General features: G+C 38.0%; 1 protein-coding gene across 13 annotated transcripts in view; it reads left to right on the forward strand.

Annotated features, from left to right (window-relative positions):
• Nucleotides 1-16,209, forward strand: part of FN1 (fibronectin 1) — a 69,477-nt gene that overhangs the window by 27,709 nt on the left and 25,559 nt on the right. For 7 of the 13 annotated variants that reach the window (XM_043910118.1, XM_043910119.1, XM_043910125.1 and 4 more), the window contains exons 19-26: nt 552-824; nt 2,126-2,392; nt 7,440-7,534; nt 8,949-9,117; nt 9,816-9,902; nt 12,016-12,207; nt 13,478-13,750; nt 14,877-15,059. In XM_043910118.1, coding sequence (XP_043766053.1) covers nt 552-824; nt 2,126-2,392; nt 7,440-7,534; nt 8,949-9,117; nt 9,816-9,902; nt 12,016-12,207; nt 13,478-13,750; nt 14,877-15,059 — 1,539 coding nt within the window. The remainder of the gene's footprint in view (nt 1-551; nt 825-2,125; nt 2,393-7,439; nt 7,535-8,948; nt 9,118-9,815; nt 9,903-12,015; nt 12,208-13,477; nt 13,751-14,876; nt 15,060-16,209) is intronic. The other 6 variants (XM_043910121.1, XM_043910124.1, XM_043910129.1 and 3 more) reach the window with 1 other exon arrangement.

The raw sequence follows: 16,209 nt of genomic DNA on the forward strand, positions 1-16,209 counted from the left end.
CTCTGTCTACGGTTCCTATATGCAAGTCATCCTATAGATTATTCTATCCCTGAACTTACGAAATTTAGCTGAAATGTCCTCACTGTAAAGTAACTAATAAAAGCTGGCTGTTGGCTTTCCTGATTAAAAATTGACAGCATAAAGCCTTCACATTTTCCCCAAGAAACCTAAGGGGTAGTTCATCTGTTGCTCTTAAGTACTAAAAAAAGATTCATTAAGTAAAAACCACATTTTTTTCTGTTGTCACAAGTTTGCTTAGGGGTTTTGGGGAGTATGTTTATTTTAAATCCCCCCAATATGACACTTCATTTGATAGAAACTCATCTGCTTACATTCACATTTTACATAATAGTTTTAAATGTCAAATGTAAGCAAGATGACTAAACCATGAAAATATAATCCCCAAAATGTGTTCTTAGATTTAAAGAGAAAACAGCTTTGCTCTGAAGAGAGGGACTCTATGAATTGCCTTATATACATCTGGCAAACTGGTTTTTTAAAAATAATTCTCAGCAAGAATTGCAAATGACCACTGGACTCTTGTCTGTTAGATAAAGTTCCCCCTCCCAGGGACCTGCAGTTTGTGGAGGTGACAGATGTGAAGATCACCATCATGTGGACACCCCCAGAGAGTCCAGTAACTGGTTACCGCGTGGATGTGATCCCCGTCAACCTGCCTGGGGAGCATGGGCAGAGGCTGCCCGTCAGCAGGAACACCTTTGCAGAAGTCACCGGGCTGTCCCCTGGGGTCACTTATCACTTCAAAGTCTTCGCCGTGCACCAGGGGAGGGAGAGCAAGCCTCTAACGGCACAACAGGCAACCAGTAGGTTTGGTCTTTATCTCCACCCCAAACTCTCCGCCCTCCCTTTCCACTTGTGGTGAATGGGCAGCATGCCATTCACTCCTAGGTTCACAATTAGAAACAGGAACATACTCAGAGGACAGGAAATGTGTAGTCAACACAGAGCCCATCAGATGTGAGTGCAAACTCAGACAAGCTCCATAGAGGCTAATTGGTAATCCATTTCCCAAATACATGGGGGCATGACGCTAAAGGAGCAAAACTTAGCCTATTTTTCCTTGCTAATGGAGACATGGATTGAAAATTTGAGTACTATTTGTGTAAGTAAATATACCTAGGTCAGACTTCAAGTGTGGTCTCTTGATCCTTTTATAGCAGAATTATTTATAAATCGTAATTGCTAAAACATTCATTGTGTGTTAAGCACCAGGTTATATGCTCAGTTCTTTATTAGCATTATCCTCATATTTAATCCTCATTTTGAGTTAATAAGGAAGGTCTTATTATCCCTACAGGATACTTGAAGAAACTGAAGCTTATAAAACATTCTGCAACTTTTAAAGTAACAGAGCTGAGAAATGATGGCGTGGGATCCACATGGACCTATGTCTTTTTGACTGCAAAGCCCATGCTTTCAGTTATTATACTTGACTACCTCTTAAACATTTCCTCCCTCTGAAAAGTGTTTTAAATTATTGTAGGGAAATTGCCAGTTATCACACTCAAGAAGCAAACCAACAATTTATGTGATTCTTTGTGCTAGGGCAAACTCACCAGGGTCTTGCCATGAATCTGAGGTTCTGAGTATATGTTATCATTTTTGTCTAATCTGAATCATGTGAAAGTTACTTTTACTATTCAAACAAAGGATTAGTCATTGAATAAATGCAGAAAATGTCACTGGTTCCACGTGGAATTTTCTTCTTACCCTCAATTTAATGGGTTTATTTCTCTTTTCTTCACCTGTTTGGCTCAGAGCAGAACAAACAAGTACCAGCTTTTGTTTTTAAATACCATCTCTGCAATGTTAGTGTAATTTCTGAGGGTAATGGGAAAATCATGCTGGAAAATTAAACTTTCCACAGGATCAGAGTCAGGCAAACACAGTGAATAATTTCTCATGACTGACAAAGAGTTTTAAGTTCTCCGTAGCATTCTTCTTCTCCATGAAGAAGAGCTTCATGGCTCAGTATTTCCAAGGTTTTGATCTTTGTTTCAACCTTGAGAAGAAAGAACTTAGAAAATTCAGTCAAGCTTTAGGATTTCAGTATGATAATTCTGAAGTGCAACTATTTCTTGACGTGTTTCATCTCTTTTTCTAGAATTGGATGCTCCCACCAACCTCCAGTTTATCAATGAAACCGATACCACGGTCATAGTGACCTGGACTCCACCTCGCGCCCGGATAGTCGGGTACCGACTGACCGTGGGCCTGACCCGGGGAGGCCAGCCCAAGCAGTACAACGTGGGGCCCTCAGCCTCACAGTACCCTCTGCGGAACCTGCAGCCTGGCTCTGAGTACGCAGTGAGCCTCGTAGCCGTGAAGGGCAATCAGCAGAGCCCCAGAGTCACCGGAGTCTTCACCACTCGTAAGTCAAAATTTAAATGTCTTTTCTTGGTAATGTCTCATCTGTATTTACATTCTCTCTCCTTCATCCATTTCTTAAGAAGTTAACTTAGGGAATTCCATGGAGGTCCAGTGGTTAAGACTCTGTGCTTTCCCTGCCCAGCTCCCTGGTCAGGGAACTAAGATCCCACAAGCTGGGCAGTGTGGCCAAAGAAGAACAAGGTTAACTTAAAAAACTTTGTACAAGTTTTAAATAATTATTTTTAATTAAAAAAAAAAAAGAGAGATATTTAAAGTGGTCCTACTCAAAGTGTGATCCATGGACCAACTGCTGCTCTGTGAGTTGTCTGTTACATGGATTAGTGAGCTTATGCCAGGATGGATCAGGGAGCACACTGTTCAGTTTAGTTAATACTTTTTTGAAGCAGTTTTCTTGATGAAGGAAGCAGTGGGTTACATATGTTACCAAGATCTTTATTTCCTCCCAGACCAGTACTTTGAGTAGCATGGTTTAAGACACCCAAGTTATTCGAAAATTGAATGCTACTGAATTAAATGAATTTACTAAATACTAGTTAAGGCAAGAAAAAAATCAGCCACTGTATCTACATCCTAATACTTTGGGCATCGAATGACAGCATTAAGTGTGGAAGAAAAACATCTACCAGTTGAATAGAAACCAACAGGACAAGAAGCTAAGGAAGTGATGAGTGTTGACGGCAGCAGATTAAAGTACTTCTGCAGAACAGAACAGCTTTTTTTTTTTTTTAAACTTTTCTTAAATCACTCTCGAAATTCCACAGAATGAAAAATACTGACAGTAATTTTTGGTCATGTCTGTCTTTTGCACAGCACTTTACAGGAAGTGACCTTAAATCTCTTTCGTATCTGTATCACAATAGAGGACTGTATTCATAAATTGATTTCTATTAAATGCATATTCATAAATTGATTTCTATTAATGACATCTCATTTACATTACAAAGAAATATGAGACCCATAATTTCTAGATAAGCATTAATTGCTGTTTTTAGCTCATTTTGAATTATAGAAGGACCTAAATTATCACTTTTTCAACATATATTGCAACTACAAACTAGTTTGCAATTTCCTAAAAGCTTTCCACAAATCTAACTCTAACTTGAAAAATAGATGTTAAAAAGCACTCAAAAACTAAAGTTAGTTTATTAATTACTGTGAAATTTATTTCACAAAAAAAGCGTCTATAGAATTTTCCTTGTAGGAATTCATAATTTACTAAAAATTTATTTCCATTTAAATTGCATGTATAAAGCTTGGCTAGTAAACACTTTTTCCTAAGTAACTACTAGTTATAAACAAGTAAAATCTACTTTTTATCTATAAGCTGACCTTTGAATTTTGCTATTTTATGTTACATGTTACTAAGACTCAAATCTATTAACATGAAATCTGTATCTTTGTATTTCTTGTAAATGTCTGTTTCTTCTAGATGACATTCTCTGCATTAGAATGGAGAATTTAGTAGATTTAACTCTTTTACTGACCACGTGTTATCTTTTTTACTTTTTAACATGAAACTTATTTTACATAGTTTCTTTTGTTGAATAAAATGCCTATAAAAGAATAAGCATCTTGTTTATTTTATTGAAAAATAGTTGATTTACAATGTTAATATCTGTGAACAGCAAAATGACTCAGTTATACATATGAGTATATATTCTTTTCAATTATGATTTATCACAGGATATTGTGTCTAGTTCCTTGTGCTATACAGTAGGACCTTGTTGTATATCCATCCTATATATACTAGTTTGCACCTTTTAATCCCAAACTCCCAATCTTTCCTCCCCCACCTCCCCTCCCTTTGGCAACCCCAAGGCTGTTCTCTGCATTTGTGAGACTATTTTATATAGATATGTTCATTTGTGTTGTATTTTAGATTCCACATGTAAGTGATATCATATGGTATTTGTCCTTCTTTCTGACTTCACTTAGTATGCCTGCATTTGTGAGACTTTTTTTTATAGATATGTTCATTTGTGTTGTATTTTAGATTCCACATGTAAGTGATATCATATGGTATTTGTCCTTCTTTCTGACTTCACTTAGTATGATAATCTCTAGGTCCATCCATGTTGCTACAAATGGCGTTCATTCTTTTTAATGGCTGAGTAATATTCTATTTTAATGTATGTACCACATCTTTATTCATGCATCTGTTGATGGACATTTAGTTTGCTTCTGTGTCTTGGCTGTTGTAAATAGTGCTGCTATGAATCTAGGGATGCATGTATCTTTTAGAATTAGAATTTGTCTGTGTATATGTCTAGGAGTGGAATTGCTGGATCATATAGCAACTCTATGTAGAGTTCTTTTGAAAAACCTCCATACTGTTCTCCATAGTGACTGCACCCTTTTCTCCACACCCTCTCCAATGTTTTTTGTTTGTAGACTTTACAATGATGGCCATTCTGACTGGTGTGAGGTGGTATCTTATTGTAGTTTTGATTTGCATTTCTCTAAGAAAAAGCATTTTTAATGATAGTAACAATAATAAGTGGAGTGGGTGGGGCAATTATTGGCTATTTCAAGTACTTTTGGAGACTTTGATATACTGGACGTGTTATTTTATTGTCTACACAGTACATTTATAAAAATAAAATTTTATTTGAGTTAACTGATAAAACTTCTTTTATTAGATAAAAGTGATACCTTGCACATAGTATGCTTTCAAAAAATATTTGTTGAATAGATGATTGTGAAAACAGCTCAATCAAAGTTAGGTTTAACATTTTTTTCTCTGGCCACACTGTGCAGCATGCAGGATCTTAGTTCCCTGACCAGGGGTAGAATCCATGCCTTCTAACCACTGGACCACCTGGGAAGCCCCCCACGCTTTAGATTTAAATAAGCTTCTGTTAGCAGGGAGTTCTGAGGTTGTGAACATCAGCTGGACTTGCATATTTTTGAAATTGCTCTTTCGTTTTTTTTACTGTTACCAAACTAAATTCTGAAATAACTTTTCTGGGTTTTATAACTTGTACTAAATTCTTAAGAGCATATGGTGGGGGTAGGAGAGCTGTTTCTGGGAGAAAATCAGCCTACTCCTTTATAAATAGGGCAAATTTTATTTTTTTAACATCCAGGCTATCCTTCACCTAACAAGACCTGCCAGAATCCATAGCTCATACTTACAGTCACATTCTTTGTTTGCCATCAGTTTGTGGGTTTGTGGTTTGGAGGGTTTCCCGTAATGGTGTTCCCAGGCAGAGAGCATCATCTTAAACTTGGGAACCTTTTAGCTGGCTGGCTCAAGCAATAGAAAACACCCAATCGTAAAGCCCAAGACAGTTGAGAATGTTTTTTTGAAACAATTGTGGCTTTCCCAGATGCTCAGTGAAAGAAATTGACTGCTCCCTGAATTGTTTCTTGTGGTCATTAAATAGTCACTCAGGGATGGCCATGGCATTTTGGCAAAGTCAGTGGCAACCAAATAGTGTATGATTTCAGTGACTCTGGGAAGGCATCATGGGTCACCCATCCTAATTCTTCTGAAAACATCATCAAAATAATAACATTCTCATGAAACATGCCTCTAAACCAGTAGAACTTCAGTCCAGCCATTAGAGCAGTCATTACAAAGGAGCCCACACACATATTTTGTTTTTTTAGACAACAGGATTTTAAAAGTAATTTTTAAAAAGTTGCACACGAAAATCTAGATTGGAAGACAATTGCAGTGCTGGGCCTGAATCTTCCCATGACTGGAGCTGAGTAATAACAGAGTAGTCTTAAAGACTCTTAATATTCATTTGTCTAAGTCTGCAGGATGTCTTTGTAAAATCAGTCATTTATAATTTAGAATAAAAATGCATTTACTAGGTTTCTTCTCGGTGGGTACAAAAATTTGGTTGGGATGCAAAGAGGAAGAAATTATGAAGGCACCAAACATGTGGCCAAGGCCACATGCTTGAAAACCTGGAATTTGACTCACCTGATACAAATGCCTTAACTTCTAACACTTCACCTTTCCCATAGCAGCCAGTTATTGAAATGCTTGTTCCCCTTATTACAAGATTTAGTTGTTCTGCCAATTATATTTTAAAGAGTTTAAGTTTATGATAAGGTCTGTAAGACTGTTGAAAATGTGTCTCAACTTTGTGTACACATACTCTTCCTTTTTTTTTTAAGTATTATTTTCACTAAGAAATAAAAGTGATGTCAGGATCTAGAGATTTGAAATCAAGTTTTCTTATAATTCCTAATTCCAGTGGCAGAATGCTAAATTTCTGTAGTGTGATTATTCTGAGTTAATAATTATATATTTTAAAAAAGACTATTTAGAATTCTAAGTGCATCCATAGTGGCAGATTTTGTTTAACTTTCATATGGCCTCTCTTTTTGTAACCAAAAATAATTGGCCATCAGCTTGAATGAGAAGGGAGTTTGGGGGACAATGGATACATGTATATCCATGGAAAGCTGAGTCCCTTTGCTTTCCACCTGAAACTATCACAATATTGTTAGTTAGTTATACTCCTATATGAAATAAAAAATAATAATTGGCCATCATTATGGAATGACTCAGCATAATTGTCTATAATTTAACCATTGTTCTCAAAATAATGATTAAGAAGCAGAGTGATAATCAGTTTGTGATGACCAGTTTTACATTTTATGTGGGATTTTATACTGATGATAGGGAAAGTTGTTGTCATCAAACTCAAATCCCACACATGATGAAAATACACAGATTACAGAATCCAAGGAGTTGAAAGGGTCCTCTGTGGTGATCCAACTCCTCGTTATTCAAATGTGATTCATGGACCTACAGCATTGGTGTTACGGAAATGCAAACTACCCAGCCACATGTGCACCTATAGAATCAGAACCTGCATTTAAGCCAGGTCTCAGATGATTTGTGTGGTACCTGAAAGGTTGAAAGGTACTGATCTACTCCAAATTTTCATGTATGTTACGTTTTGGATCGTTAGTTGACTGAACTGAGGTACCAGATAAAAAATGTTTATCTGCATTCTCCGTGATTCCAAGGTTTGAACACATGCTTTTTTGATTCCATTGTACAGTGCAGCCTCTGGGCTCCATCCCACCTTATAACACAGAGGTGACGGAGACCACCATTGTGATTACTTGGACGCCTGCCCCAAGGATTGGTTTTAAGGTAAACTGCAGATGTTCCTAATCTCTTCTGATACAGCCCTGAGGTGTGTTTCTGGATGTGGTTAAAACGGGATGTTTCAAGAATCGGGTGACTTGGGTTTTGTCCTGTTTCTGCTCATAACCTCTCTGGCCACATTGTCAGGGCATCACATTACTTCTGCCTTCCTGAATTGCTGGAAAGATGGATTGAGGCTGTAAAAGTGCTTTGCAAAGAAGAAAACAGTATGAAGCTGTTAGTTGTTGTTATCTTGTTTTCACTATCCTTTCCCCCAGGGAATTACATTTAAAGCTATATCTAGGGAAACTGCATTTGTTGTATTGTTCTAAATGGGTATCAAGTTCACAAAAACCAATTTAGGGAGGCCAATTAAACTCAGAATAGCTCAAAAATCACATTTTCATCCAATCAGCTTCATCTCAACTTGTTCAAAGCCCCTTGGGTGAATCTCTTAATAGAAGTTAAGATAAAGCTCTTCCCCTGTAGATCTGGATACTTGTTTTTTTAAAGTAATGGTATTAGGGAAGTGAGGAATACAAATGAATGTGTTTAAAAGATTTCCTTTCTTTGGCATTTAGAGTGTGGAGAGAGAAATATTTATTATACTTGAAAATCAAGACTAAATCCTAATGATTGTTTGTTTTAAAATATATACCAAAGACCACTTCTTGTTTGAAATATGCAGTAGCATATTGATAATTATACTACTTAAATACAGAGAATCCCCTTTTGAAGATCGTTAGTGTATCTTTTAAATTTCTCTTAGTAGTGTCATTTGGACTTTCAGAAGCCTCCAGACTTTTAAGGCTGCCTCCAGAGTTGAACCCTGATGACACAATATTACCTAGGTTTTTTTAAAATAAAATACTAAAAGGGTTGAAAATTCTGGACATAGTAATCTTAATTCTTCTTTTGTAACATATCAATCTTGCATTTGAAGCTGTGAACATACTTCTTCAAAAGGAGTGTTTTTGAAGTACAATGTGTTACAGGGGCTGGTACATTTTTAAGTTGAATGTTAGTAACTCATTAAAGAGAGAACTGGAGGATTTCTTCCAACAAAAAGAAAATAAGAAATGAATGGACATGTAGACTTTGTGTACTTCTGGTTTGTACCAGGAGGTTATTTATCAAGCGAAATAAGATGTAATGATGTTTCTCTGGAATCTTCCATTATAAACTACCTTAACTTAGTTTTGGAAGATACTTCCCCTAACTGGCACCCTCCCCCCAATTCTGGGGAACTTCCAGTGAAATTATTTAATAGAGCTAAAGTAAGTTTCCCAACTTATTCCCAACTAAAAGCAGAGTACAGTTCCTGAGGAGTCCATATTATGCGAAGCATAACCACAACTCAGCAGTAACCCAGCTCTGGAAATGTTTGTCCTTGGTGTTTATTTTGCCTTCTTTCTCCTAGCTGGGTGTACGACCAAGCCAGGGAGGAGAAGCACCACGAGAAGTGACTTCAGAGTCAGGAAGCATCGTTGTGTCCGGCCTGACTCCAGGTGTGGAATACGTTTACACCATCTCTGTCCTCAGAGACGGGCAAGAGAGAGATGCGCCAATTGTGAAGAAAGTGGTGACACGTAAGAGTTCTTTGCCTCTTTTCATATTTTAAACTGTTGCACTTTTTAAAGGTAACTGATAGCGGTATTGCTTGTTACTTACGATAATGACACAAGGGCAAGATTTCATTCCTACTTATATTATTAGCTATTCTAAGTCTGGAGTAGCAAGTTCAAATGATATCATATAATTCATGGCATCAGAAGTGTTCTTTCCATGTCAAAAGTTATCTGTGAATTGATAACACAGAAAAAGATTTCAGCAGTGTTGCAAAATTTAAAATTGTAAAAAGAAAAAAATGCCCTCAGAGAATTGCTACTCATCATGGTTTCACAGTACAACTTCTTTATTTTTACTGATAATTGAAGGAAGGAAGAGAGGGATGGAGTGGGGAGGAAGGGAGAGAAACATTCTATAGCTCGAGCACTTTATGCTAGTTTTGTATGCATGTGTGCGTGCATGCTAAGTCACTTCAGTCATGTCCAACCCTTTGTGACCCCATGGACTGTAGCCTACCAGGCTCTTCTGTCCATGGGATTCTCCAGGCAAGAATACTGGAGTGGGTTTCCATGCCTTCCTCCAGGGGATCTTCCCGACCTAGGAGTTGAACCCACATCTCTTACAACAACTGCATTGGCAGGCAGGGGTTTTACTACTAGCACCACCTGGGAAGCCCCATGCGAGCTTGAACTTCTAATTAAATTTTTTTTCTGTGTAGCACTGTCTCCACCAACGAACTTGCACCTGGAGACAAACCCTGACACTGGAGTGCTTACTGTGTCCTGGGAGAGGAGTACCACTCCTGGTAAGCCCACAATGTATCAGAGGAGAGAATTCTAAGGGCACTGAAAGGGAGAAATGGCCTCCCTTTTACAGAATGAAAAAACGTAGACTCAGAAAAAATTAACTTATATCCATTGTCACAAGTGTTACAGAACTGGGATTGTAACTTAAGTGTTCAGACTCACTCTCACATTCAGCATCATGTATTTGGATCTTAATTGTTAGTTTGACTTGTACTCAATACTGAGAAATTTGGCTCAATGGCATTCCGTGATTGTTTTTTTAAAGCTTTACATAAAGCTTTTATCTAAACTCGTTCACACATGTTTATACCCATGGGCTGTAGCCTGCCAAGTTCCTCTGTTCATGGAATTTTCCAGGCAAGAATACTGGAGTGGGTTGCCATTTCCTGCAGGAGATCTTCCCGACCCAGGGATTAAACCTGTGTCTCCTGCATTTAAGGCTGTTTCTTCACCTGCTGAGCCATCAGGGAAGCCCCATACAATCCTAATGTGTGTAGAGATATCTATGACAATATTCAAGTATCATTATGGAATGGGGTGATGGCAAGAGAAATTTTAGATATTCCTGATCTTTGTCAAGTTTATGAGAAGTGTTAACTAAAATATTTATCATTGCTTATATTAGGGGAATTACTACTGAGATATCAGGATATTCGTTATTGGGAAAATTCTAAATTAGAAACAGAAATGCCAACTAATGTTGATGGCATCCATAACGACTATATGTACTTATTAGATGGCTTTATTTTGCTTATTATTTCACTATTCTGATTTGTACTCTTATTTTTTAAAAATAGTTCTTACCTTTGCTGGGATACACAGTTGAGGCAATTATCTCTAAATTGGATCAATATGTGCTGTCACACACAATATAGCTAGCTCAAAATATCTTTTTTAATTCCCTCTGAAGTAAAGTGATTTTTGGTGAAGTTTTCATTACCTGTAGAAGCATCATTTAAGCCCAAACTACACTATTTCCAGTTGAATCACTCTAAAGTTGAAACTTTTAGATTGCCAAGTTTCATGCTTGTCAGAAGCTAGATCATTAATATTTAGTCTTAATGGATGGTTTAGTCTGTCCATCTGAATGATCATTAGCACATGTAATGACCCAAACATTTATTTCCCATCCAGTTGGAATTCCTTGTATATACTACTTTAGTGGTCACCTTATTCCTGAGTATAAAATATACCATCACTTTCTCCCTTTTTAGTAAGTTTAACTTAGACATAACTTTCTCACTTTACTCTTAGTCTGTCCCTGTGACTCTCTGGTCATTGCTATTTTAATTTGAATGTCTCTCTCCTCCCCTCAACCCTCTCACTGCCCTACTTCTATGATCTCTGAAGTCGTCAGCAGTTAATACACTATTTTTTAAAATTTGGCCATGCCATGCAGCATATGGGATCTTAATTCCCTGACTGGGTATCAAACCCAAGGCCCCTGCATTGAAAGCGCAGAGTGTTAACCACTGGACCACCAGGGAAATCACAATAAAATTTTCCTAGAATAGAGTCACTTTTGTTTTTCACTTTTTCTCCTTTCCTTATTGTTGAATAATATTAGTCACTCAGTCATGTCCGACTCTTTGCAACCTCATAGACTATAGCCCGCCAGGCTCCTCTGTCCATGGAATTGTCCAGGCAAGAACGCTGGAGTGGGTAGCCATTCCCTTCTCCAGGGGATCTTCCCCACCTGTAAATCCCATAGGTTCAGACCTTATTTTAATAAATGAGGAGAACGTATTTTGGGGAGTATGCCTAAGGGGGTGAGAGCCACTTCCCTGCTAAGCAGGTATAACAGAATATCCTTCAGCTGTCCTGCAAATGATCCACTAAGGAAAATCAGGGTATGCATGGTAGAAGGAACATGGAATTTAGGACAGAAGAGCCTTTGGTAATCATTTTTCCTTTCCAAGATTCTCTTTAAACTGAGGATATTAATACCTCCCTCAAAGGGCTGTTGTAAGCACTGAATGACAGGAGGTGGAGTCTTCAGCACGTAAATGTTGAGTCCTTGCCCCATCCCCCTTCGAGCATGCATCAGTCCAGTAATTGGCTCTGGGTGGCAAAGGCTCTGGGCAGTAACTTTCTCCTTTCTATTTTCTGCAGACATTACTGGCTACAGAATCACCACCACCCCCACAAACGGCCAGCAGGGATACTCTCTGGAGGAAGTGGTCCATGCTGATCAGAGTTCCTGCACCTTCGAAAACCTGAGTCCCGGCCTGGAGTACAATGTCAGTGTTTACACTGTCAAAGATGACAAGGAAAGTGTCCCTATCTCTGATACCATCATCCCAGGTAATGGAAAAATCAGCTGTTACCTTCCGAGTGGCAGTTCCAATAAGAGTGGGGATTAACCTCTTAATCCCCAGATGGTTGAGTGTGTCAAACTATGTTTGGGATTTAATTCTGACCTCCCAACCACACTCTCTAGAACCATGACGTCAAAGCCACTATTTGGACAAATGCTTGCTGTTAACACTGCTTGACTCTCTGTGCTTCACTGGGATGCTCTTTGTCGCGATGGGTATGCAGTGGAGTGGCAGCCATGGCATTAACTCTGTAATGTCCGCTCACGTGGAAGTATTACTAAAACAATGTCATATGTCTGTACTCAGTACCAACAGGCGAAAAGTAATATGGTAAATGCATCCCATCCATACATTTTTGCCTGATCTTACAGTCTCCATATGTGAGCACTGAAATAGTTCTTGGTTGACACACACATTCAGTTCTTCATCTTGCTATTTCAAATCCCTCTTTTTTTTTAATTGAAAAAAAAAAGGAAAAAGAAAGGCCACACTTTTAGGGTGTACTTTCTTGTGGATTGAATGACAACATTGAAGAGATCTACCATGGGATAGGTCTGTTGTTCGTCCAAAATTGAATCATGACAGAATGAAAGCGTTGGACAGATTGTGTTCTTTGCACGATTTGGTAGAATGCTTTTACTAATACTAATTAAATAACTTCGATTATGAAATGAACAAAATATTAACAGTGGCCTTGGACTCAGGCCTGTCTTTCACCTGAATGTACTTTTGAATGGCACATTTTATACCATACATTCATAATGTGTTAGCATTATGGTCCTGATGTTGTCATGAGTTTTTCTATGGGAAAAAAAGAAAAACTCATCAATCAATTTTTTTAACTTTTTTCATGCAAGCTTTATTCTCCTACTAAAAAGTTTTAGATTATTTTTTAACTTTGCTGTTACTTACTATAGATATTATATCTAGGTTCTAAGAATGGTTTTGATATCCCAAACAGGACTGTAATCTTTAGAACCTGAGAGGTTCAAACTTTACTGTTTTGGGGATCTTCAAAAAAGAAACAAACCAAAAACCCCTAAAGGAATATTGTAACCTGTTTTAGTCTCCCAGGGAAGCAAACTATTCATGGTGCTTAAAAAGTCTTTTCAGATAATTTGGAACAGATTGCATATTACCATCATTGCTTTAACACTATCAATTTTACCACTAGTAACCTGATGTACACTGCTTTATTTTTTCCTCTTTTTTGCCTCTGTTTTCCTTTTGCCCTCCTTTGCTTTGTAACTCAATAGAGGTGCCCCAACTCACTGACCTAAGCTTTGTTGATATAACTGATTCAAGCATCGGCCTGAGGTGGACCCCGCTAAACTCTTCCACCATTATTGGGTACCGCATCACAGTAGTTGCGGCAGGAGAAGGTATCCCTATTTTTGAAGATTTTGTGGACTCCTCAGTAGGATACTACACAGTCACAGGGCTGGAGCCCGGCATTGACTATGACATCAGCGTTATCACTCTCATTAATGGCGGAGAGAGTGCCCCTACTACACTGACACAACAAACGGGTGAATTTTGAAAACTTCTGTGTTTAAGACATGGATGGTGTTGCATGCTGTCCCCAGTCACTCTGGTTAAATGTGGATGTTTCAAGGGAAAAACCAGCAATTTGCCAAAGATTAAGAGAGGGTGGATCAGGGGGTAAGGAGGAGAAGGCATATGCTTCACTGATTGGATGAAGACATATGTGGTAGTCTTAAGTACATTTTCAGTGAAGCCATGAATATGAATTTGTGTAAAGCTAGAAAAATATAGACATCTGATCTATCAAGTAAAAAATGCCAAAAGTTCACTGAATTTGCAGACCTGGAATTTTTTTTTTTTAAAATCTAACATTTATACCAAATTGTATCAAGAGCACCAGTTAATAAGAAGAAATGTACTTCCAAAATGTACCATTAGACTCTTCCTTCTGCTCTTTAATAAACTCTACCATCTTGTTTGTGAGTGTCTAAAAACTGATTGAAATTTAGGGTAGAGTGGAAGGAGGGTTTCTTTGTGGTAGGAGAAAAAGAGACTTTGGTGCATTCTAGGTTTTATTGCCATGATAAGCTAAAGAAACTCCTCTTTAACCACAGCCTGGGGACCAGCATGCAACATTATAAAGGTTCTCTGCCCTGCATGGTAAGAAACATGCTGAGAACCCATTTGCATGAACCCTTCTCACCTGTAAGTAGAATTCACTGATGGAATTGTAGCTGTGGCGTAGCTGTAGTCACTCCTGTCAGGGGGACATTTAGGACCTTCCTGTCTTTTTGTCTGTATGCATGTGTTTGTTTGGAAAGTATCGCTATGTTTCTCTCTGCTGTGTGGCAACTTAAGCCTCTTCAGCCTGGGATCAAATAATCATCCGTGGTATTAATCATGTACCTTGATTTTATGTATTTGAAAGTGAATTAAAATTTTTCTTTAAAATATACGGACGGCAGAAAGGTTAAAGGGGCCTAACAGTACTGGGTGTAGTGTTTTATTTTTAACAGTAGCTCACTATGATTTAGATTAGATGAGACTATTTGCATGATGATGACTTGTTTCCTTTATGCATGAAGTACTGGTTTTACCTTTCCAGCTGTCCTTGTTCAGCTTTATATTTTAAGTGACATTAACTGAGTCTTCCTTCTTGTTTGAAACCAGCTGTCCCTCCTCCCACTGACCTGCGGTTCACCAATGTTGGTCCCGACACGATGCGTGTCACCTGGGCTCCACCCTCATCCATTGAACTGACCAACTTCCTGGTGCGCTACTCGCCCGTGAAAAATGAGGAGGATGTTGCCGAGCTGTCGATTTCTCCTTCAGACAACGCGGTGGTCTTGACAAGTAAGCATTCAAGTGTGTTTGTTCAGTAAACACTAGGCTGGCATGTACGGAAAAGAATTTTGTGTTCTCGGTTAGGAGCAACAGAGATTAAGACAGATACAACAGAACTACAACCTAGATTCCAAATCTAATGCACAGCTCTGTAATTTGAAAGATGTTATATTTGTTGTTATTTTAACATATCTTTGATATCTACAACTTTTTAAAAATCAGAGTGGAAAAACACCAACTGTGAAGTTCAAAGACTTCAAACAAGTCCTGCTTCCAAATAAGCACATTAAAAACAAATGTGTGCCAAGAGACATTACACGACTAAATCTCAGTGTTTAGCGAGAGAAAAAAATGAGGATTGAAACTAGTGTCACGGCATCTGTCTTATTCTCATTTAAGTGTCAGCAGGTAATCTATTTGGTATTTGAAACTTAGAAACAGTGACTGGTCACTCAGGATAGATCAGGATTTTATTTTGAAGAAAGAGCCAGAAGTTTAATTTGTACTTCAAAAAGAATCTGTTAGCAGGATTTCTCTGAAGGAGGAGGACTTTTGAAAATAACTGACACTAAAATAAACAGCCACAGTTTATGGAAGTTGTTTCTTTCTAGTTCCTACCCTTTTGAAATTGATATTTTTTATTAAAGAAAATAAAAGGAGACTGTTACATGTTGTGTTTCACATAAATATTGCTTCTCATTATTTTTGCTGTAATAGTAAAATACACATATAAGAACAGCAAATGTTTTTACATAAGGGAAAACTAGCTCACATTTAGGTACACTACCTAATGATGGTCTGAAGACATCATCCATCTTTCAGAGAATCTTTTAGAGACTGAAATACAAAGAAGAGCAACTCAGCATGACCATAGGCCTGGTTTCTCATTTTGTGGCTGAGGGTGAGAAATCCTTATGTCTGCCTTTCAGTGGGGCTATGATTCTGTTCTGGAGCATTCTGGAATCAGTAGTTACAGCATTACCCACTAGAAAAGGCTCTGCATCAGGACCACTGTCTGCCCCACATTAGCCGCAGACCTGTCACATGTTCAAATGTTCTAAGGTCTTATTCTAGATCCAATTCTAGATCACAAGGTAGCCATTTCCCCCCAGAGAAGCCATTAATTATCCTGATTATACAGTTGAAGCAACTGAGGTCT

This window comes from Cervus elaphus, chromosome 8 (assembly GCF_910594005.1).
Source record: "Cervus elaphus chromosome 8, mCerEla1.1, whole genome shotgun sequence".
Lineage (NCBI taxonomy): Eukaryota > Metazoa > Chordata > Mammalia > Artiodactyla > Cervidae > Cervus > Cervus elaphus.